The following is a 22,719-nucleotide window of genomic DNA, read 5'->3' as shown; positions in this document are numbered from 1 at the left end:
CGGCGGAGCGCGCCGCCGGCGCGGGCGGAAGCGCGCGGCACTTCCGGCGGCACTTCCGGCCGGGCCGGCCCCGGTGAGCGCCGCCATGGCCCCGCGGGCGCTGCCGCTGCTGCGGCCGGGACAGCGGCCGCGCTCGGGACAGTGGTGAGTGGGGCGGGGGGACCGGCGGGACCCCGGGCCGCCCCAGCCCGCGCTGAGCGCCGCCCTCGCCCCGCAGGTACCGGCTGAGCCCGCGCGGGGAGCGGCCCGGCGGCCGCGTGGGACTCGGCTGCCTCCTCCTGCCCGGCCGCGTCCTGCTGCTGGCTGGTGCCGACCCCGCCGGGGCCTTCGCGGACGCGCATTTCGTGGAGCTGGGTGAGGGCCGGGCCGTGGCGGGCCTGGAACCGGAACCGCGACCGGGACCGGTGCCGGGTCCGAGCGCCTGTCCCTGCCCGCAGCCCCGCTCCGCTGGGTCCCCGCCGGCTGGCGCGGACTGAGGCCCCGCTACGAACACGCCACGTTCCTGCCCGCCGCCGGCCCCCCGCGCCTCTGGGTCTTCGGCGGCGCCCACCCCGCGGGGAACCGCAGCTGCGTTCAGGTGCTGGACCCCGGTGAGTGCCCCAGATCCGTGCCCGGAGCGGGGCCGGGGTTCCGGGCTGCGGGACAGGCGCGGCTTCTGTTCCCACGTTGGTTGTTTGGTTAATCAAATGTCTTAACTAGAAACAGGAACGTGGGAGAGCCCTGCAGTGAGGGGGGTGCCGCCGCGGCCCCGGACGTTCCACACGTCCTCGGCGGCCATCGGGGCCCGTCTGTTCGTGTTCGGGGGTGGAGACAAGGGAGCAGAGCCGGTGAAAGACCAGCGGCTTCACGTGTTCGACACAGGTACCCCATGCGAGGGCATTCGTCCCCCGGGCGGTGGGAGGGAGCTTTGCCCTTCGGGTTTAGTCAGAGGGGTGGAAGTGTTGTGCTTTGTTTGGAGATGGGTCCGGCTGGATGGGTCGCTGTTCTTCTCTTGACAGGCCTTTGTGTTCACGTAGTCAGTGGGGATTCAGACCCCGTGGCTTGGATAGGAAGCCTTGGCAGGGCTCCGGGGTTTCTGATCTGTAGAACTTCCAGAGTTTTGTTCCTTATGCACGTGTATTCCCGTTTTTAGCCACCCTGACCTGGTCCCAGCCGGACACTCATGGTGATCCCCCTTCTCCTCGGCACGGACACACCGTGGTTGCAGTTGGGACCAAGCTCTTCATCCATGGAGGTTTAGCTGGAGATATTTTTTACAATGATCTGTTCTGTATCGACATAAGTAAGTGTGGATGGAGGTACTGACGGGCAGTACCTGTGTGCGATGTACTTTGATTTGGGGGGACCTTTTTTCCATAATACTAGTTCTTAAGTGCTTAAAATACTACCCTCTTTGTTTAAATCAACAAAATGTATGGGGTTTGTATAATGCAGAACCATGGACATGTTCTTTTCTTGCAACAGATGACATGAGATGGGTGAAGATCCCGGCCACTGGGGATGTCCCTGGAGGACGGGCATCCCACTCCTCAGCAGTGTTTCAGGACCACTTGTACATTTTTGGCGGAATAGGTCCAGATGGGACACTGGATACTGCGTACAAGTATCACACAGGTAGGGAGGCTGCTCTCAGCGGTGCCATGGTAGATGCCAGGCAGCTGGGGAACACATTACCTGCTCAAGTCCTGGGCCTCTTCCCCCTGGAGTCACACCACTACGGGGCTGGATGCTCAGAACTGTGTAATTAACAGTGTCACTGTCTGGGGTGTGGCATTTAAAGCTGTGACTGTATCTTTGCACTGCAGGAAGGCAGCAGTGGACGCTGCTGCAGTTTGAACCTCCGCTGCCCAGCGGGAGGCTGGACCACGCCATGTGTGTCATTCCCTGGCGGGCTGGGGCACACAGGGACACAGGAGACCCCCCAGCTGGGCAAGAGCCACCTCTGGCAGCAGGTGACAGAGCTGGGACCCTCCAGCAGGGCCTGGGTGAGGACTGCACCGAAGACACCTTTGTCCATCTCCTGTTTGTGTTTGGGGGGATGGACACACAGGGGCAGATACACAGGGACTGCCTGGTCACCCTCATCGAGTAGTGTCCCCACAGCACCAGCCTCGTCCCATGGGGTTAATTCTGTCCCTTAAACAATCCTTACCCTTGGATGGCTGGCACGGTGCTGACACCCCTGGGGGACAGGGGCTCTGCCTGAACACGGTCCTGCTGCAGCCCCAGCCCAGGGAACATGGCAAGAGCCGAGGTGTTCTAAGGCACTGCTGGAGCTGGCACCACACAAGGTCAGTCTGGACTTAACTAATCCCATGGATTGGATAAGGATCAGTTAAATAAAGAGACCAAATTTCAACTAGGCTTCTTTTTTTATAAGAACCTTTATTAGGTGTAAACTACTTTTTAGTCTTCAGAAAACTGGTCTGTTTCATATGAGACTTTATTAAAGCTCTGAAGTTTTAATACTGCAGAAAAATGTAATTAAGCCAAGCTCCTCCCTCACTGCTGGGCACCATCACTACTGCAGGCACTGAATGGGTTCTGATGGATAGCCTCCCTCTCCCAGCTCAGTGGAAGCTACCCCTTCAGCAGTTACTCAGGCTTGATCCCCCCTTCCTCATCAGGATCTGTTGTAGAACTGCAGGGATGTCCAAGTCCACCTGGCTCCCTTCAGAAACTGAGTCTCAGCCCACCCCAAGGCAAGATGCCCAACTCCTGCTGTCAAACCTCCCACTCTTCCACAAACCCATGAAAGGTAACCTTGAGGGGGTGAGCTGCACTCCATCCTTCTTTAGGGTTAATCCAGATCCTGGTTGGAGCTGGGTAATGGAAATTACAAAACTAAAACAAAAGTCCAGTGTAAATAACAAATTTATTGTGGTCACTCCAGGTAGAAAAGCTCTACACCAAGTTCACATGACCAAGCTGTTAAATAGAATGTTCCACTGCCAATACTTCTAAACCCACATTTACACTCCCACCCCACTCCCCTCCCCAGACATCAAGCAACTGCTAACGAAAAGCAGGATACAGCCACGTCGGGCTAGCGGTTCCAGCTCCACTCACGAGTGAAGATTCAAAGTTACATTCCAAATTAAGAGTTCAATATTTTAAACAAGTGTTCCTGAGTCCAATATATACACACACCACATTCGGAGACGCCGGTATCTACAACTCATCCTTCTCTGCTGCCTCCTCCTCGCCGGGTGGGGGGCCGGCACTGCCGTACAGCTTGCTAACGATGGGCTGAACCACCTCCTCCAGCTCCTTCTTTTGTGCTTTGAAATCTTCTATGTCCCCATCCTGATGGCTTTCCAGCCACTCGATCTTTTCCTCCACTGCTTTCTCTATTGTTTCCTTGTCCTCAGAGGACAGCTTCCCACCCAGCTTCTCCTTGTCCCCAATCTGATTCTTCAGGGAATAGGCGTAGCTCTCCAGCTCATTCCGGGCATCGATGCGTTCCTTAAGCTTCTTGTCCTCCTCAGCAAACTTCTCAGCATCATTCACCATCCTCTCGATCTCCTCTGGCGTCAGCCGGTTCTGGTCATTTGTGATCGTGATCTTGTTCTTGTTCCCGGTGCCCTTGTCCTCGGCCGTGACACGGAGGATCCCGTTCACATCTATTTCAAAGGTGACCTCAATCTGGGGGACACCACGGGGGGCAGGAGGGATTCCCGTGAGATCAAAGGTTCCCAGCAAATGGTTGTCCTTGGTGAGGGGACGCTCACCTGCAAGAAACAATGAGACAGGGTTACTTTCTTTCCCAGCTGTGGCTTGTACTTTGTGAAACCATGAGTGACACAGTTCCATCTACAAAGTACCTACAAGCCTTTGTGACAAACGGGAACAAGAATGAAAACCCTACAGACAGTCTCCAGCTGTCACAGGGACCACCACAGGTGACACCCACCTTCATAGACCTTGATGGTCACTGTTGGCTGGTTGTCAGAAGCTGTGGAGAAGATCTGAGACTTCTTTGTGGGAACAACAGTGTTTCTTGGGATCAGCTTGGTCATGACACCTCCGACAGTTTCAATGCCAAGAGTCAGGGGACAGACATCGAGCAACACCAAGTCACCTGGAACAGATCAAAGGCGTGACTGTGATACAGCTTCCCAACACAAAACACATCCCCCAACACTGCAGACAAGATCCCGAGGCCTCAGGGGCATAGAATTCCAAGGATTGGAAAAGATCCAAGTTCTTCTGCATCTTCTTGTCAACGCCCAACATCCACTGTTCAGTCAACTCAATCTTAGGTGGCAGCGAAGGTGTCCTTACCTGTATCCTGATCCCCAGAGAGCACCCCGGCCTGGACAGCCGCGCCATAGGCCACAGCCTCATCTGGGTTAATGCCACGAGAAGGCTCCTTCCCATTGAAGAACTCTTTAACGAGCTGCTGGATTTTGGGGATGCGAGTCGATCCACCAACCAGGACAATCTCATCAATATCAGACTTCTTCAGGTCAGAATCTTCCAGAACTTTCTGAACAGGCTTCATGGTGGAACGGAACAGGTCCTGGGAAAGACAAAAACCCAAGGACTGTGAGACTATTCCCAGCATGCCCCACTGTGCAGCCCTGGGGATGCAAAGTACAACACTACGGAGCAGAGATGCCAAACTGTCCGTCGCGCAGCCTCAGCAAGGCCCAGCTCCCTGGCAGGCAACAGCTGCCTGCTTACACAGAGTTATTTATACTCCAAAGTGCAATGTCACAGCATGAGATGCTGCACATTCCCAAGTCCCAAGTCAGAGCTGAGGCTATGTAACTTTACCTTTCTAAACTTACCATGTTCAGCTCCTCAAACTTGGCTCGAGTGAGTGTCTCCGAAAAATCTTCTCCTTCAAAGAAGGACTCTATTTCGATCCTGGCCTGGTGCTGAGATGACAATGCTCGCTTGGCCTTCTCCACCTCCCGCCTCAGCTTCTGCACAGCTCTGTTATCCTTCCTAACATCTTTGCCAGTTTTCTTCTTGTAGAGCTTGATGAAGTGCTCCATAACCCGCTGGTCAAAGTCTTCTCCACCCAGGTGAGTGTCACCATTAGTAGCCACAACTTCAAAGACTCCGTTGTCAATTGTGAGGAGGGAGACATCAAAAGTTCCACCGCCCAGATCGAATACAAGGATGTTCTTCTCTCCCTCTCTCTTGTCCAGTCCATAAGCAATGGCAGCAGCTGTTCTGTACAGGGAACAGCCTGTCAGAGCGGGGGGTGCCACCCCACAGCTCCCCTCGGGCAGGACGGGGTGAGGTACTCACGGCTCATTGATGATCCGCATCACGTTGAGCCCCGCGATGGTCCCGGCGTCCTTGGTTGCCTGGCGCTGGGCATCATTGAAGTAGGCTGGCACCGTGACAACAGCGTGGGTCACCTGAGCAGGGGGGAGGGACAGGTTTGTTACAGAAATGAGAGAAAAACAGTTTAAGTAGTACCAGCCACTCTGAGCAGTGCTGGGAACAATTAGCCCATCTTTAGAAATGAAGACTCAGCACCAGCTAAGCCCATTTAACAGGGCTGCCAGAGGGGCCTGCAGCACTAACTGCAGTTCAGGAGGGCAAGGTTAGTCCTGACTCAGTCTACCCTTCTCCCATTTCCTAAAGCTGCTAATCCCAGTTGTTACCAGTGTTTCCCATGCACTTACCTTCTTCCCCAAGTAAGCCTCTGCTGTTTCCTTCATCTTTGTCAGGACCATTGCAGAAATTTCTTCAGGAGCAAATGTTTTTGTCTGTCCGCCTCCAACATCGACCTGAATATGGGGCTTGGCTTTCTTCTCAACCACCTGAGGAGAACAATGGATACTGTCCCATTTAACTATTCTATGAGTAGATACCTCTTCTGACCACAACTGTAGTTCCTCCAGTCCAGCCCCCCCACCTCTGCACTCAGGGCCCACCTTGAAGGGCAGGTACTTGATGTCTTGCTGCACAGAGGGGTCGTTCCAGGTGCGGCCAATGAGCCGCTTGGCATCAAACACTGTGTTCTCCGGGTTAGATGTGAGCTGGTTCTTGGCAGCATCCCCGATCAGGCGCTCCCCCTCGGGGGTGAACGCCACATAGGACGGCGTGATCCGGTTCCCCTGGTCATTGGCGATGATTTCCACGCGCCCGTTCTTGAAGACGCCCACGCTGAGGTTGGGGGGGGAGCAGAACGGTCAGGCGGCGCGGTGGCCCGCACATCCCCCCCACCTCCCCTTCTGCTCCTCCCTGCGCCCTCCCGTGGGCCCGCAGGCCTTGCCTCCCCAGAAGGGGCCCAGCACTACCCATGCAAGCGGTCACCACCCTTCTTTCTCCTGTAGGCCCAGCATTACCAAGGGCCCGCAGGACCTGCCCCCCCCCCGCTCCAAGGCCCAAGCACAGCCCATCAGCCCGGCCGTCCCCCCGTGCCCGGTCCCCACGCACCAGGAGTAGGTGGTACCCAGGTCGATGCCCACCACCGTGCCCACGTCCTCCTTCTTCTCCTCATCGTCCGCCCAAACGGCGCCCAGCGCCAGCAGCGTCATCAGCAGAAGCCTCATGCCGGCCGCTCACCTGCGCCCACCTGCCGAGAGGCCGCCGGTTACACAACGGAGGCGCCACGTGCGTGGCCGCCCCCCACACCCCTCCCCACGCCGCAACCGCCCTTACCGTGCCCAGCGCCGCCGTGCGCAGTCACCCACCGACCCCACCCGCTCCTTCCGTGCCCTCAAGCGCCACCCCCCCCCCCCCCCCACCGGCCCAGCCCCGTGCGGCCCTCCCCGCGCGCGGCCCTCACCGTGCAGAAGCGCCGCGCCCCGATCACCGCTGAGCCGCCAGGCCGCGCCGCCCGCCCTTTTATACCTTCCGTTACCCCTTCGTGGAGCCTCCCCATTGGCTACCGCGCCCTCGCTGGAGCCTTCCCATTGGCCGGCTGCTACCAAGCTGGCCTCCCGCGATTGGCGAGCGCCGTGCGACAGCTCCGCCGTGCCCGGCGCGCCCCCCTCTCGCTGCCTCATTGGTTCCACCCGCCGGCCGCGGCCACAGAGAAGTGTGAGCCAAGCGGAGCGTCCCCATTGGCCGGGCGGGACCACGGCCGCGGGGGGGGGGGGGGGGATTTCTGGAAGTTTCCATGGTTACCGGCCCGGGGGGGGATAACCCTCCGGTGTGGGGGGGCGCCGCTGCCTCCCGGGGGCACCGGGGTACGGGCGGTCCCGGGGTACCGGGACACTGCCGGGAGGGAGGTGCGGGGAGGTTGGAGCCGGGCCGGCATCATGGCCGGGCCCTGCGGGGTCTCGGTACAGCCCCGTCCCTCACCCGTCGGGGACGAGGTGACACGTGTGTGCCCAGCGTGTGTGCCCAGCGCCCCGAGGCGACACCGGGACCGTCCCCGGGTAGCCGCTGCCCGTCCGCCGGTGCCAGCATGTCGCAGGGCCCGGCCATGTCGCTGCACCAAGCCCCACACGCACAAGCCGGGGCTAGGCGGAGCGGGGGCTGACGGCGGAGCGAAGCTCCGAGAGCAGCCCCGGCTCCGCCCGGCCCCCGGCTCTCTCCCCGCTCCGCCTCGCCCCGGCCCCGCTCCCGGTGCCGGGCCCGGGACTACAAGTCCCAGGAGCGCCGTCGCCGCCTGCGCAGTGCCGCGCCCGCCCGGGCCGCAGCGGGAGCCGCCGGGGCGCTGGCCGGGCAGGGACGCGCTCGTATCCCGCGACGGCGCTCGGTTTCCTCCCCCGAGGAGGAGGAGGAGGGAGCGGTGGGAGGAGGAGGAGGAAGGCCCGGGGCCTGACAAAACGCTTTGGTTCTTCCAGGGAAGAGAGAGGGAAGGCGGGCAGCCCAGGAGAGACGGAGCCGAGGAGGGTATGTCGGGTGGGTTTATCGCGATAGAGCGCCCGGGAGGCGGGGGGAGCGGTGTGGGGGCGGCGGGAGAAGTTGTTGGTGCGGTTTGCTCGGGGGTTTGTCTGTGCCCTTCTCCCCCTGGCCAGCCCTGCCTGCCCGGCGGGGTCCGGGCACCGGCGGTCCCTTTGCGGAGGCACTGGGAGAATCGGAGCCCTTGGCAGCGGGGCCCGCGCGGCTCCGCTCGCTGCCGTGTCTCCTTCATGGCTTTTGTGTTGTGCAGGTTTAAAACTTGAAACTTGACGAGTGTGGTGACTTCCCTTTTTGGTTACTCGCAGACCCCTAACGCTGGAGAACTCGGTCCGGGGAGTATCGGGCTTTTTTTCTTGCAAAGTCATGATACCGCGCTCCTGAGAGCTGTTGGGATGGAGCTCTCGGAGCGAGCATGTGACACTACACTTACTGATAGGTAAAGTGCTATTTTGGTGGACGATGCAGTTGACTCACAAGTAAGAAGATGCAATTTGAAGAGGATGGAGGGGAAATGGCACGGGCAGTATGTGAAATCTGAAATACTCTGTAAAAGCAGCAGGATGGTGGCTTCAGGAAATAGACTTTTTAACTGCTGCTGCCGAGTAGGGTTCCAAAATATTTAAGATGCTCCACACACGGGTTTTGACGTGAGATTTGTCAGGTCCTGGAGAATATACTCTCCTCAGTAGCAGCTATCCTTCCTGGTGGATGGGAAGGGAGCTGCTCTCAGGAGAGCAGGCTGGGAACAGGTTGGTTTTGCCAGTTTGAGCAGCTTCAAGTTCTGCAGTTGTTACGACTAAAAGTTTATTAGTGTGACCCTTACCTAAAGAGAGCTCCACTTTCTAGCATCACAAGCAACTGGAATAGATTTTAGCCTGCTTATGTGCTTTTGTTGGTTTTATGCAACGTGGTAATGCCTAATAGATAATTTAGTAGCCAGCTGATCCTGTGCTTTACTGGTAAATTCTGTTATGGGCTACGAGAAACGAGGTGCTCCTTGCACATGGATGGACAGTATGTCCAGGGCTAGGTGAGAGCAGCCTCTGGGCAGAAACAAATGTGAGGGATGAGTTTCTTATTAATGTCAATTAGACAGTGGAACTGCATTTTGTGTGTTTGAGTTGGTGGGTGTTGTGACGTGAGGGTTCAGCAATGAGCCCTAGGTCATGGTGAACCATCCTACTGAAAAAAGGGCTCTTTTAGCTCAGCTGTGGGAGACAGACAGTTAGCTTGTATAGAGAAATAAGGCTTGTGAGGTGCTACTATAATTACTAATGAGGAAAGAGGTACTTTATCGGGGCTGAATTAGCTTGGAAGCTATTCGGGCTTGCTTAGGAGTTATTTTTCAGCAGGACGGAGTGATTTTGCCTTGCCCTGCCCTGCTGACTTTAGATCTGCCCAAACTTGCTCTGGAAGTTGAGTCTTGTGTAGCGAGACTCAGGAGGAGCAACTAACCCTGAGCAGGAAACACAGGAGGAGGAAGGAGGATCTGGTGTACCAGCAGTATTGACCACTTTACTTAATCTCTTTTCTGTCAACTGAATCACAGAAATACTCAGCAGAAATGTGACCCATTCCTGTATATCACAGGACAAACACACAGACTTTGTGAGGTGGAGGTCGGCACCTGAAGATTCAATGTCGTGTTTTCCAGGACTTTTAAGAGTAGGAAGCAGTCTGTGTCCTGTGTTCATCAAAGGGTAGACTGCCTCAGGTTCTGAGCAAATGTGTGCTGCCAGCAGGGCAAGGCATCTTGGATGCTGTCAGGTCATGCAGTCTTTGTTGTTGATATGTGGAGCATCATGAAGGGAAATTCTTTGAGTTGTTGTGCTAAGCTGCTCTTACTGTGCCGCAGTTACTCGTAGGTTCCTGAGTAGTCTTGAAATAACTGGCAGAAAATGGAAATGTTTTCATATCAACATGAAATTCCAGGATTGAAAAGTAATCTGCACATAGCACAATCTTAAATATCTGTTGTTCCTTCAGCCACAGCAGGCTGTTGGATATCTAAATACCATAAACTGACTCCTTCATACAGCTGTGTACAGATATCTGCTCTTCTAAGTGTGGTCTGTGGTAGTCATAAACGAGGTTGCTGGTTAATTACAGGCGCCTTTATGTTTATGAGCAGCTGATAAGGTAATCTGACAAACAAGGTTCTGGAATCAGCAGAGGCTCTGCTCCAGAGCTGTTCTGTGGCATGTCACCAAACACTGGCTGTGGCCAAGTGCTCCTGAAGCTTTGGCCCTGAGTGCTGGTCCAGAGTGAACGTGGTGGAGCCTGGTCAGAGGATGCAGCTGCTGTCTTTTCGTACTGTTGTGAAGGGAAGAGGTTTTGGGGAGGAGCAGTGTGTGTCAGGTAGGTGTGTTAGTGGTACAGTAGTTTCTTCTTTCAGAACAAGCTGTGTTGGTAATACCAGTGTCTGAGGAGAGGAATAGCACATGCATCTTGCTCAACTGGGTTTTTTGGGTTTTCTTCCCTGAGCCTTGCTGAAGTACCTTGTGTGTTAAACTGCTGCTTTACATCTCTGGTGTTCTCAGGTGTCTGCCAGAGACCTCAGGTGAAGACAAAATTGTTTGTGCTCTTGCTTGCTGTGCGTGTGTGGCTTCAGAATAATTCATTTCAAAACTGGTGGAAGGCAGTGATGAGGTGTTCCTCTCCACAGAGCTGCATCTCAGCAACAATCCTGGCAGTCAAGCCACTTTGTCTTTTATGGAGGTTACCAAGCTGGGGAAGCTGCTGATCCCGTTTTCCTGTACACAGGGTGAAAGCTGCTGTCATGCAGTTGTCTTCCTGTGGATTGACAGGAAAATCCTGTGGATTTTCACAGTTCTTGTCGAAGCAGTGGTACACAGTAACCTGCTGTGGCTCAGTTCTGAATCAATTCTCCTTTACTTTTGTTATTTCTGGCGTTCTGCAGCAGAGGCAGATAAGACACACACGTGGGTAGTGGCCAACTGATGGGATGTTATCAGGTAGTCACAGGACCAGTATATTTAGCAGCACAGATGCAGCTAAGGGTGCTCTTTGGAGCCTTGTTTTGGGCCTGGAGTTCACAGAGGCAATTAGTTTAAAAGGAAAAATCAGAATGCACAGCAATTGGCAGCTTCCCACAGCTTCTCAGGGCCTCAGTGTCTGTGGAAGGGCTGAGATGCTCTTCATGAGGAGGTGCTCAAGTTGTTCCTGCGTTGGGTGGTCACTTCACTTTCCAAGTAGGGGTGAGGTTTATGCTGTCAGGTTTTTTTTCAGGTAGCAAATGGTACAGTGCAGGAGTCTGACCTCTTTTTGCTGGTCAGGTAGATTAATGCATTTGTAACAGGACTTTGGAATGTGTGAGAGTCTTATTTGCTTCCTGAGTATTAACTAATTTTGTATATTTCTTTGTGTTTCATTGTCCATAGTTCCAGAAAAGGTTACCAGCAATGTAACTTCTGTTTTGATGATCATACCTTACCTCAAAAGGTCTCTTGTTTCCAGAGCACCTTTGTCTCTTTTGCTGGTGGGGCTTTTGAAGCTCACTCCAACCTGTGGGCAGAGGAGGAAGGAGCATCTTCCTCAGAGGCTTCTCAGGGAGCTTTGCCTGTCCCTGATGCTGAAAACATCTTCTCTAATAAAAAACCAGAAAAAGACCCTGAATGAAACTGTGAGAGAAATCACTTGTAAGTGTAGGAGACACCTCGGGAGCTGTTTAATTGGCTTGTCTGCTCTTAAATGGGTTTGTAACCAGTGACACAAAAACAGAGACTTGTTTTGAAATTTGGCGAAGCAAAGGTATAGGAATGTAGGCAGAGGCAACAGGCTGTTCATAGGGGTACCCCATGTGGGTCCCCCCTTCCTTCCCAAAGTTGCTTAGAAGCAGGAGATCCACTTGGACTGACTTTCTGTCCGGGAAAGTGGAGAGTGTATTGACACCTGAAAGTGGAAAATGCCAACTAAAACTGTTCAGGTTTGATCAAGCATGAGCAGCTCTTGAGCACAGCCCTACAGTGGGAAACTCTGAAAAGCCAGAAGGTAGCTCTGCAGGTCTTGTTTGTGTGTGTTTGTATGGATTCAACTTTTTTTCCTGGCTGATAGCAGTAGCTCACAACCTAAAAACTGGTTACTACAGTGTTTGCAGGCAGTAGCAAGTTTACTGCTGGTTTTTTTTTTTGCAAGCTCTTAAATTCTGAGACTAAAAATAAATTTGTTGCAAGAAGTTGTTATTTGTTTCACAAAGAACTGTGGCAGTAACAGCGATGTTTCTTCTTCTAATCATTTCTCTGAGACTGTCCTAGTTAAAAACATCTGAATTAGCACATCCTTCAAGTTCCTGTCGTAATCTCATTTTTGGATGCATCAGCTGTAACCTCTGGTTAGGGTTGCTGAATTTGGTTTCGGGTCTTTTGAGTTTAGGGGTGTTTTTTAAAGATCTTTATACCCAGTTGTCTGTGTTTACTAGGAATGGCCTTTAAACCATCAGGTGTAATAAAATTGCATTTTTTTAAATGCATAAAGACTTGTGACAGCTTCTCTGTTCGTGTCTGCCTGGCTCCTGGTTGTGAGGTCAAAACTATAGATGAAAGGATTTAATTACACCAGGAGCAGTGATGGTTGTCATTGCAGCTGGTTGTCAGGCTGCAAAACCCAACAAATGGGAAACCTGTGCCTAATTAGGGAGCTAATCTGTATTCTTCAGTGAGAATCACCTCCTGCTCTGCTGAACGGTGGAACACAGATCTTTAAAACACTAGCAGGGCAGAGCACTGGGCCAGCACATGGCATTCTAGCACGTTATTTGTAGTTTCTCAAGCATGATCTAAATGGGGTTGTGAAGCAAGGCTTGTCCAGAGTCACTGCAGGTTGTGGGAAGTTTTTGACTGTAGCATGGCTTTGAAGGGTTCCTCACTAGAGCCCTCTGATGTATCTCTGATACACATGGACAGGTATATTATAATCTGTTACAGATCACATCTGCATCAGACCCTTGTCCTTCCCAAATTAGCTGGTGTGGCTGTTAGTTCTGGTGGGGAAGACATAAAGCAGTTAACCATCAGTTCTGTGATCTTCATGCTTGTACCCCTTCCTTTGTCAGTATTAATGCAGCTGATGGGTTTTTTCTCTCCAAAAGAGTTAATTTTTAGATGGGTTTGCTCCTGGAATGTGTCTTGTCTGGTGCAGTACTCTGCTGAGATGTTTTCTAGTTGTGAAGTTAGAGCTGATGTTACGTTCATACAGAACAGTAGTTTGTGTAGATTTTAGCCCCTGATGTGCTATGAAAGCCTACGGTTGTTTCAGTTTTTCTCTCTATAAAACAACATTTTTGGATCATGGCCTAAAGAAATATTCTTCTGAATTGAAATATTTAAGGAATTTTTTCTGAATGAATTCTACTGTTGAGCAAAGTCTCCAGATTTATTTCCAACTTCTGCCTTGTCCGGGTATTGATACTCCTTGGTTTGTGGTTTGGTGGGTTTTTTCCTTAATTAGTAATATTGTTATTATTTATTTTTTTTTAGCAGAACAGAACAGCATTGGGAGCTTGGTGCTTCTGGTGCATAGGTGAGAGAGGTAACAGGCCAGAGATTCCGACGCCCAGGTCCTGGGGTAGTGCTGGGTTATGTGGGTGGCCTTTAGGACGAAGGAGTAAGTGCCTGTTCCCCAGGCAGTGAGTGGGAACGGGGCTGGTCTTCCTCTCCCTGAACTTGTGTCACCTGAGCTGTAGCAAGGGCCACATGCCCTGGGTAAAGGCCAGGTTCCCACCTTGTGTAGCCGAGGTGTGGTCAGGGGTTGTGCAGTGCTGTGCTCCTGTTCCTGCTCACCAGGGCGAGCTGAAAATAGCATTTGCTTCTCTGCCAGTGTCCCTGATGTGTGACGGAACAATGGAACTGGCACTTGGGAAACCTTGCATCGTGGAGTGGAGGATTTGAGGGGAGGGGCACAGCAGCATTCGCTGCCTGGTGTGAGCCTGTGCCCCGCTGGTCACCTCATGGGGCTGGCAGGACTTGTCCCCGCTCTGCTGGCACTGACCCTCTCCCCTCTGTGTGCTCAGGGCTGCTGTGCCGCCCGCTCGCTGCCCACCATGGTGAAGCTGGACATCCACACGCTGGCCCATCACCTGAAGCAGGAGCGGCTGTACGTGACCTCGGAGAAGCAGCTGATCCAGCGGCTCAACGCGGACGTGCTGAAGACGGCGGAGCGGCTCTACCGCACGGCCTGGATCTCCAAACAGCAGCGCATCAACCTCGACAGGCTCATCATAACCAGGTACTGGGGGAGCGCACGCCACGCCTCGGGCAGGGATGGATGATCCTCGGAACCTGGAGGCCTCTGCTGTGCTAATCATAGAAATGGTGAGGTTGTAAAGCAAAGCTCAGCTAGGGAATCTTACACGCCTGGCCGTTTGGGCAACTTTTTAAAAATACCTATGTGTGTTTTGCTTCTGTTCATGAGAACAAACTCTCCTGAATTAGCTATTACAAAGTATTTGCAATCTGGAAAGACTTTTTTCCCTCTGTGGCAGCCTGGTTAATAGATTGACCACGTGGCATCTCTTAGCAAGTTTGTTTACTTAAGAGTTACTTAAACTGTTTCAATGTTTTTCTTTCAAGTGCTGAAGCTTCTCCTGCTGAATGTTGCCAGCACGCAAAAATCTTGGAGGACACACAGTTTGTGGATGGATACAAGCAGTTGGGATTTCAGGAGACTGCTTATGGAGAATTCCTAAACAGACTGAGAGAGAACCCCAGGCTTATTGCATCCTGCCTGGTTGCTGGAGAGAAGCTCAACCAGGACAACACCCAGAGTGTCATTCACACAGTCTTTACCTCCATTTATGGCAACTGCATCATGCAGGAGGATGAGAGTTACCTCCTGCAGGTCCTCCGTTACCTGATCGAGTTTGAGCTCAAGGAAAGCGACAACCCCAGGCGGCTGCTGAGACGAGGCACCTGTGCCTTCAGCATCTTGTTCAAGCTTTTCTCTGAAGGACTCTTTTCTGCAAAACTTTTTCTTACTGCAACCTTACATGAGCCAATCATGCAGCTTCTGGTTGAAGATGAAGACCACCTGGAAACCGATGCAAACAAGTTAATTGAGAGATTCTCCCCAGTACAGCAGGAAAAGTTATTTGGAGAGAAAGGCACAGAAAAGTTCAAGCAGAGAGTCCAGGAGATGGTTGACTCCAACGAGGCCAAGCTGGTGACCTTGGTTAACAAATTCATTGGCTATCTCAAACAAAACACTTACTGTTTTCCTCACAGCTTGAGGTGGATTGTATCACAGATGTACAAAACGCTGTCGTGTGTGGACAGGCTGGAGGTTGGGGAGGTCAGAGCCATGTGCACAGATCTCCTTCTGGCTTGTTTCATCTGCCCTGCCATCGTCAACCCGGAGCAGTACGGGATCATTTCTGATGCTCCTATAAATGAGGTGGCAAGATTTAATCTGATGCAGGTATGATTCACAGTAAGGCAGTCTTAAAAATATACAAATGGCCTTTTTCTTCCCACTAGAACTGATGTTACTACAGTAAAAGTGAAAGTATTCTCTCTCCGACTTATAAAATGAATGCTAATGAAATATTTGTGTTAATTGTTGCTGAAAAGGCAGGCTCCAAAGTTTATCTGTTTGCTTAAAATACTGACTTGAAAAAACTGACAGCATGTATTCCTGTATCCCTTAGAAGAGTTGCAAATACCCTTTATGAAAGCTGTTATAAGGGATGGAAGCTAAGGCATAAAAGTGACTATAAGATGAATTCTGGAATGTATGTAGATGGATGTTGTTCTGTTCTTGCTAATGTTACATATTGTAACAGGTATTGCAAAAAACAATGAAATACTTTGCTGAAAACCCCTTGTTGTCTGGCAGTAATGCCCAATGCTCTACTTGGAGCGTTCCCCAGCCTTCGTGACCAGCTTTTGTAGTTATGCAAATACTTGGGTAGTTAAATGGTATTACATACAGGAGTCATCTGAAGGTGTTGAGCAACACTTGTCTGACTGAGGATGTTCCTCCACATGAGGAACAAAACCTGCTTTTTACTGTTGTGTATAAAGTGGGCAGGGAGTGATTCTCACAGTGCAATCACGCTGGTGAGTTTTGCTCAGTGTTTTTCTAGAATCCAGCAGCAATCCTCTCCTGTGTCACTGCTCACGTGCTGCAGCAGAGCAGTTGGCAACTCTTTAAATTGAGGGTTGTTTTGCAGTTGGAGATGAATAAAGAATATGTGCTCTGAAATAAGGGTTAGCCTTCCTGCTATTTTTCCTTAGTAAAATATATGCAGCCTTTGAAAATCTCTAGGTTTAGATGACCTAGATTCAACTCTCAATTCTGACGTGTTGTAAAAACAAAACATGCTTTGTTCCTGGGAGGGGGAAGTATGGATGCTCACAGCCTACTGTGTGTGCACATTTTCTTGTTAAAGGCAATGACTGCTTCTTTTCTAAGCTTCTTGCATTTTTTCTGCCCTGAAAGCAAGCACAAGTCTCTGTCCACTCAATCAGAAGTATTCCTTGGAGTATTAAATAAAAAAGGATTTAGAATGGAGGAGGTTTTTTTGAATAATTTTTGTAATCAGGTCCATCATGTTGGTTTGAAAGGCTTATTCTTGGTACTTCTTTTTAATTTCAGGTTGGGAGACTTCTGCAGCAGCTGGCAATGACAGGCTCTGAGGAGGGAGATCCACGTACGAAGAGCAACCTCGCTAAGTTCGACAAAGTAAGAATCCAGACTGAAAAAATCCAAGACTTGGTGAATACATCATCATCCTTCTTCAGCCTCCTTTTTCAGACACTGCAAAGGATTTACTAAGTGTTTAATTTCCAAGTTACATGTAATGCAAAGCAGATTAAATCCTGCACAAAGCTGGGGAAAAAAATCTTGAGTACTAGGATTAAGGGTTGGGAATTCTTGCTTCTGCTCTGACCTAATAATTCTGAAAAGAAAATATTTTAAAAAATCAAAGGAAACGACATTTTCAACTGAGCACTGTAAGTGCTCAAGGCCAGGTTGGATGGGGCTTGGGATAACCTGGTCTAGTGGAAGGTGTCCCTGTCCACGACAGGGGGTTGGCACTGGATGGCATTTAAGGTTCTTCCAACCCAAACCAGTCTGCGATTCTGTGATTCCATGAAATACTGAATTACTGTCTGTGGTTTTTCAACTGAACCTAACAAAACCCTTTGATCTGAAGACAACCTAAGTATAATGTCTGTTTTAACACCTAGTAATTTGTTAGTACAAGTAACTTCTCTTACTTTTTTGCATAGTTTTGCTTTTTTTATTCAGCTTTTCGTCTGTTAGTATTAATCATCCATAGCCATAGAGCAGTTGTCTTTGTCGGAGCAACAGTGAAGCTGATGATCTTTGATATATTGTCAAGTGTTTAAAAACCTGTTGGTATCCTCGGTAACCTTGTATCCTTCCAGGTGTTGGTAATTCTAGTTGTTACACAGTCACCACACAAAGCTACACATTTATTGTACAAGTAACGTTTTCACTCAGATTAGAAAGTGCTCTTGTTGTTGCTTCCTTGTTTCACTTTTAGTCTGTGCTCAGCAGATTCTTCGGGAAGGGGCAGTTTACTTGCCGTTATTTTTTATTTAAAATTGTAAGAGCACACTTAAGTAAGTAACACTTTGGAATGCAGGAAAGGAACGAAGGAAATGATAAAAGTAACTGCACACTTTCCTTGCTTGCTCTTCAGTGACCTTAAAATATCTGCCATTTTAGCCTAAGATTTTAGAAGTAGGAAGCAAAACGTACATTATTCTGTGAACTACTTAACTCCTGTCATAGGTTTCCTTCCGAGCTCTAGGGAATGGTCTCTCATTCACACTCTCTGCTGTCTCTCAGAGCTGTGTTGCTGCTTTCCTGGACGTGGTGATCGACGGGCGCGCAGTCGAGACTCCCCCGATGTCGGCCGTGAACCTGCTGGAGGGGCTGAGCCGCACTGTGGTGTACATGACCTACAGCCAGCTCACTGCCCTGGTAATGCCTCCTGCTCCTGGAAAGAGCCAGCGTCAGCTTGTACCCGTGTGGTCCCACCTTGGCAAAAGCAGGCTGGTCGTTTGCACTGCAGTTCTTACCAAAACTATTGTCAATGTTTAGGTTGGCTTCATGCGGAACGTCATGTCAAGCGATCAGCTTAAGGAAGATCGGATGGCTTTGGAAAACTTGCTGGCAAATTTACCCCAGAACAAGCCAGGGAAAAGCAGCAGCCTTGAAATGACTCCGTATAACACCCCCCAGCTTTCTCCTGCAACTACTCCAGCTAACAAAAAAAATCGGCTGCCCATAGGTAAGGAGAGCGAGCGGAGTTCCCTCATGATTTCTGACACCTTGGGCATTTCTGTGCCATTTTCAGTCATCTCTTGGGGTTACTCTTTATACCTTCACTTCCTACTTTTTCTGTGTAGATGGTGAAGAATTTTCTTTAGCATACAAGGTAACTTCCTTACTGTCTGATGCAAGTGTGGTGGATGACTTTCATCACTCCAGCTCGAACTGGAGAAAATTGCTGGAGTGGTTGGTAGTCATAATGGTGGTGGTTGGCAGTGATAATAAAAGGAAGGTTTGAAGATGGGAAGCAGATCTAGGGGGAAAATTGCTTAGGAAAGTAGTAAGATGGAAGCAGAGGCATTTAAATAGTGGGATAGAATACGTTTAACATTTTTATTAGAGAACGAATGGACAGGAGGGTGAACAAGCAGGAGCAGGACTTTTAGAGTATGTGCTGAGAAGAGAAGCTTTCTCCTTTCTCCGTTCCTTGCCTGCTCTAATTCCAACTGTCAGTATTCTGGAATGCAATTTTAGGTTGGTTGGGTTTTGTTTTTCAAACAGGATTTCTGGATCTTGAACTTTTTCATATTAATAATACTTTCTTTTAAAATAGCAAGTGTGGTACGCTTCTTCAGTGTATAATTATGTGAATATGACCACATGGGATATTTTTGTTTCAGAGATTTGGTGTCAGTGTGTAAAAGAACGAAAATATACAGAGGCCAATAAGTGGCAAAAAACCCCCACAAAACCACCCCCGAAACAAACCTGTCCCATGTTGGTTTAACTCTGCTTTTGAATGGTTCTGGTCTTACACCTCTAAAGTAGGGACACTTTACAGCATTTATTTTCTGGTATAAGATATCTTTTGCTCAAAGTTTTTGTTTCTTTTGTTCATTTTAATGCTTTCGAACTCCAGGACAGCAGTTGGCAGCGATCACTGCCTGGGATACCTCTGCTACCAATCTCTCAGCTCACATAACTCTAGTAACCCCTTTTGGTGGGTAATGCCCTCTTTCCATTCTTCTGTGAAACTTTGGCTCGTGTCACATAACTCAAGCATGTCTTTGAGTTACCCTGGCAATCAGTCCCCTTTGCAGATGTCTTGGGTGTATGAACTCATTTGGTGTACGTGTGGACTTTAAAAACCCCTCGTGTGCCTTTGTGTGACAATCAGAATTTGGCTGTGACTTCTGCACACTTGCCTTGTTTTCCCTGGGTCAAATAAAGAAATAATTGGTGTCATGGTGCCATTCTTAGAAACCTTAATTTCATGTGGGTGTTCTTCCTTCTGTGGAGCCGAACATGGGAATCTGAGGCCAGTTGAAAAGAGGATTTAAGAGTGGCAAAGTAATTAGAGTAAACCACTGATGTATTGTGTGTCTGGGTTTGAGACACTTGTTAGAATAAGATTTCCTACTTTTTAGGAGAAAAAACCTTTTAAACAAATTAATTAGAGTTTTAAACCACAGAAACCCAGACCTTTTTTAGTAACAAACTTAATTTTCTCATATAATGTATAAAAAGTCTTTTTGTGATTGGAATAGGCTGAATTGCTGTAGGCAAACAAGTCACAGTGTACCTTGTTTTTCTGCTTCTCAACTTTTATGTTGAATTTTTCCTTCTTCACAGGGCAGTGCTCAAGTTTAAACACCAGTTCCATCTCTCAAAAGTTTAATAAGACTTTGATTTTGAAAATTTGTTTAGTATGTGTTGCTAATTAAAACACTGCAGTTCTATATTTCAGTTGCACTGTCTTTTTTTCCTTCTTAGACAAGGAGGAAGAGCTTTCTAATGTCCATATTTCAAAATATTTTCTTAGCCACTCGAAGCAGAAGTAGATCAAACATGCTAATGGACCAGCATGGAGACCATGAAGGATCCTCCCAGGAGACTATTCCAGAAGTTCAGCCAGAAGAAGTGCTGGTGATTTCTTTGGGCACAGGTCCACAGATTACTCCAGGAATGATGTCGGAAAATGAGGTATCCAGAAACATCTCAGATGTTTTGAACTGTGCAGCCTCTGTCTTCTCTCAGAGCAGAGCAGTGAGGTTGAAAAGCTAAGTTTTGGTAGTAAATCCAGAATGGGAATTAAAATCCTTACTCCGTGTTACTGAACTTGGGGGTTGTAGCATTCAAATTTGCCTTTGTTAGGTGGGGTTTTTCCCTCACTTAAGAAGCTTAAGAGTGAACTTGGGCTATTGCTTCTGAGCCTGAAGAAACTGTGTCTCTGCACACCCTGTCCTTTGGATCCAGGAACACAGGTGAATGACAGAACTGGAGCACTGATCCTGATGCATTTGGCAGCTTATGAAAGGCACAGGCCCAGGTTCTTGTGAGGGCAGAGCTGAGCTCACAGTGCCATCAGTGCCTGCAGACTGTTCCTAGGGCAGGGCTGGTGTTCCAGCCTTTTCTTTCTCCAGCCTGGTGGTTGGGATTATCTCCTTTGGCAGCCTCGTGCAGATCCTTTCCATATTGCACTGCTCTGTGGGGTGATAAGGGAGTGATGCCTTTTCCTGGTCTTAAAATCAAGAGGCATACACGGTTAGAAGGGGAAAAGGGATTTTACCTTGGTATTTATTTTTAAGGATCCTTAGGTGTACACGTCCAGGTCATATGCATCAAGATGTACCCCACCGAGTCTCTCCCTGTGTCTCTGTCTTTCTTCTTTCTTCCTGTGTCCCCCCCAACATTGGGTATAACATTATAGGCTTTACTAATTAGCATATCTATCAAAGATTCCCCAATGAGAGGCTCAAGTGAGCCCCCCCTCCCCAAGGAACCTTCCCCTGGATGGTTCTATCTTGGTTTACAGAATATGTTCTGGAGAGGACCTTGGGGTCTGGGGCACACTGATCCCCAGCTACGAAGTTTCTAAAATGTTGAGTCTCTTAGCTTAACAAACAAGTCCAAGAATGTAGGCAAAAAGCACTAGGAATACAGAAGCTGTAAAAAGGTATAACAGGGGTATAAAAGAAAAGGCAAAAATCTTCATGACATCAGGAGCTGTGGCTCTGTTGTTATCAGGACATGCCTGATGTCCACGGGGTGGTTCCTTGCATTCTCCCCAGGCTCTGACTTGGGAGGTTGCTGTCTTTTTTCAAACAGAATGTTAGAAATTTGGTTGTTCCATTAACAATTCAAAAACATGCCTCCAGTGTTTTATTTGCTATTTAATTATCTGAAAAATAGATTATTTTAATGAAGTCTTGTTTCTTTCTCCCACTCTCCAGGTGTTAAATATGCAGCTTGCAGATGGCGGGCAGGGAGATGTCCCCATCGACGAGAACAAACTCCATGGTAAACCTGATAAAACCTTGCGCTTTTCCCTCTGCAGTGATAATCTGGAAGGAATATCTGAAGGTGAAGGGCTGTTTAAGTCTTGAAGAAGTTTTGTTGCTCTTTGGTTTTTTTCACCCCTTAACTCTAAAAGGAAGGTGTGTTAAATACAGCATCTTGTCTTTGCTGTTTTGAAGGCTGTGCTATTTCACTCTGAGAGCCTGTCTTCTCTCTTAGTTGTTCAGAGAATAAAGCCTGGAGCTAAATTTTGACCTACAAAGGCATAACTGAGTCTGAGAACTAGGAAGAGAAAAACTAAGTGTATTTAGAAAGAGAAAATAGAGGGGTTTTTTTTTTTTTGAAACTTAAGTGCAGTACTAGTTATTAAGATAATCTAACTTAGCTCTAAACTTGGACTTCTCAGACTTATTTTTCATCGTGTTTTAATGAGCTGTTACATATCTCAGAATAGTTTCTGCACAACTCCTTTATATGAATCTCTGACATAACAAAACACAGGTGTCTATGGGATGGAAGAGGTTTGCATCTTCTGCATTATTTTGTTTAACTTCCATAACTTTGTTTTTGCTGTCTCCTCAAAATAAGAAAACAAATTCATGTGCAAGTAAATAAACTAAAGGCAAAGACTTTATTGGCTTTTTAGTTACAGCTAAGTACAGTAGTGGTGAGAGTCAGTATTTTGTGTTGGAACTGCTACTTCATTTCTTGTAATTTTTCTCATGAGCTTTTGTGTCCTGCATTGTTAATGCCGTATATTTAGGAACTGTTATTCAAATTAGTTTTAAGGTAAAATCTGTTTTCCCAGGCCCTTCCAATCGCTCCAACTCTGTGTCATCTCTGGATCTGGAAGGGGAGTCGGTGTCGGAGCTCGGCGCGGGCCCCTCCGGGAGCAACGGCGTTGAGGCTCTGCAGCTGCTGGAGCACGAGCAAGGCAGGTGCCAGTTCTCTCTCACAAGTGCCTGAGGTGCTGTAGATGCTAAAGCCAAAGTATTGTGGAAAGAGATTGCAAAATTGACTAATTCAGGGGAAAAAAAAGTAGAAATTTTCCTTGTGCAATCGCTCTTGTATTTATTTGTGGGTTTGGTTTGGGGTTTTCTTTCTCCCAAGAAATATTGGTTTTAGTCTGTTGTTAGGAAAAGGAAATTGTCTGGAATTTTGAGGCTTAATTCCTTTATAGGAAACTGCTTTTAAGGTTTTGCTTGATATCAAGCTTTTCCCTTCAGGAGCAGGGTGATCTGGATTGAAGTAGTCTGGAAGCATCTGGACAATTTTCTGTTTAATATCCATTTGTCAAACACTGAACAGATTGCCCAGAGGTTGTGGTGTCTCCAGCCTGGAGAT

General features: G+C 49.2%; 3 protein-coding genes across 9 annotated transcripts in view; 2 read left to right on the top strand and 1 right to left on the bottom strand.

The window, feature by feature from the left end:
• Positions 1-64: 64 nt before the first annotated feature.
• On the top strand, positions 65-2,364 carry RABEPK (Rab9 effector protein with kelch motifs). Its single transcript, XM_039561933.1, has 7 exons — positions 65-144; positions 218-354; positions 438-590; positions 700-861; positions 1,133-1,282; positions 1,465-1,614; positions 1,806-2,364. The coding sequence occupies exons 1-7, from the start codon at positions 86-88 to the stop codon at positions 2,090-2,092; spliced, it is 1,098 nt and encodes a 365-aa protein (XP_039417867.1). The 5' UTR covers positions 65-85; the 3' UTR covers positions 2,093-2,364.
• A 492-nt stretch (positions 2,365-2,856) lies between these two features.
• On the bottom strand, positions 2,857-6,773 carry HSPA5 (heat shock protein family A (Hsp70) member 5). 2 transcript variants are annotated; one of them, XM_039561931.1, is made up of 9 exons: positions 6,755-6,773; positions 6,403-6,541; positions 5,898-6,129; positions 5,646-5,783; positions 5,263-5,375; positions 4,794-5,184; positions 4,285-4,522; positions 3,914-4,081; positions 2,859-3,731 (listed from the first exon to the last, which is right to left on the bottom strand). In XM_039561931.1, the coding sequence occupies exons 2-9, from the start codon at positions 6,516-6,518 to the stop codon at positions 3,172-3,174; spliced, it is 1,956 nt and encodes a 651-aa protein (XP_039417865.1). In that variant the 5' UTR covers positions 6,519-6,541; positions 6,755-6,773; the 3' UTR covers positions 2,859-3,171. The 2 variants fall into 2 exon arrangements, with proteins under 2 accessions (XP_039417866.1, XP_039417865.1); XM_039561932.1 differs by lacking the exon at positions 6,755-6,773 and having other exon boundaries at positions 2,857-3,731; positions 6,403-6,526.
• A 216-nt stretch (positions 6,774-6,989) lies between these two features.
• GAPVD1 (GTPase activating protein and VPS9 domains 1) overlaps positions 6,990-22,719 on the top strand; it is a 30,363-nt gene continuing 14,633 nt past the window's right edge. The window contains exons 1-11 of one of the 6 annotated variants that reach the window (XM_039561925.1): positions 6,990-7,008; positions 7,761-7,809; positions 13,847-14,061; positions 14,406-15,249; positions 16,429-16,515; positions 17,653-17,787; positions 17,908-18,097; positions 18,998-19,078; positions 19,901-20,061; positions 21,312-21,441; positions 22,184-22,309. In XM_039561925.1, the coding sequence (XP_039417859.1) occupies positions 13,877-14,061; positions 14,406-15,249; positions 16,429-16,515; positions 17,653-17,787; positions 17,908-18,097; positions 18,998-19,078; positions 19,901-20,061; positions 21,312-21,441; positions 22,184-22,309 (1,939 nt within the window). In that variant the 5' untranslated portion in view covers positions 6,990-7,008; positions 7,761-7,809; positions 13,847-13,876. Of the gene's footprint in view, positions 7,009-7,597; positions 7,819-8,123; positions 8,255-13,846; positions 14,062-14,405; positions 15,250-16,428; positions 16,516-17,652; positions 17,788-17,907; positions 18,098-18,997; positions 19,079-19,900; positions 20,062-21,311; positions 21,442-22,183; positions 22,310-22,719 lie in introns of those variants that run through there. The other 5 variants (XM_039561927.1, XM_039561928.1, XM_039561926.1 and 2 more) reach the window with 5 other exon arrangements.

This window comes from Corvus cornix, chromosome 17, assembly GCF_000738735.6.
Source record: "Corvus cornix cornix isolate S_Up_H32 chromosome 17, ASM73873v5, whole genome shotgun sequence".
Lineage (NCBI taxonomy): Eukaryota > Metazoa > Chordata > Aves > Passeriformes > Corvidae > Corvus > Corvus cornix.
This window is presented reverse-complemented; position numbering and strand designations above follow the sequence as displayed.

What these genes read in the sequence shown, in the direction of transcription:
- HSPA5 (XM_039561931.1), bottom strand. Translation starts at nt 6,518, where the DNA reads ATGAGGCTTCTGCTGATGACGCTGCTGGCGCTGGGCGCCGTTTGGGCG. An exon ending in CTGGGTACCACCTACTCCTG is followed by an intron (nt 6,130 to 6,402) that starts GTGCGTGGGGAC and finishes CCCCAACCTCAG; the next exon opens with CGTGGGCGTCTTCAAGAACG. An exon ending in AGGCTTACTTGGGGAAGAAG is followed by an intron (nt 5,376 to 5,645) that starts GTAAGTGCATGG and finishes CCCCCTGCTCAG; the next exon opens with GTGACCCACGCTGTTGTCAC.
- RABEPK (XM_039561933.1), top strand. Translation starts at nt 86, where the DNA reads ATGGCCCCGCGGGCGCTGCCGCTGCTGCGGCCGGGACAGCGGCCGCGC. An exon ending in CGTTCAGGTGCTGGACCCCG is followed by an intron (nt 591 to 699) that starts GTGAGTGCCCCA and finishes TGTCTTAACTAG; the next exon opens with AAACAGGAACGTGGGAGAGC. An exon ending in TCTGTTCTGTATCGACATAA is followed by an intron (nt 1,283 to 1,464) that starts GTAAGTGTGGAT and finishes TTCTTGCAACAG; the next exon opens with ATGACATGAGATGGGTGAAG.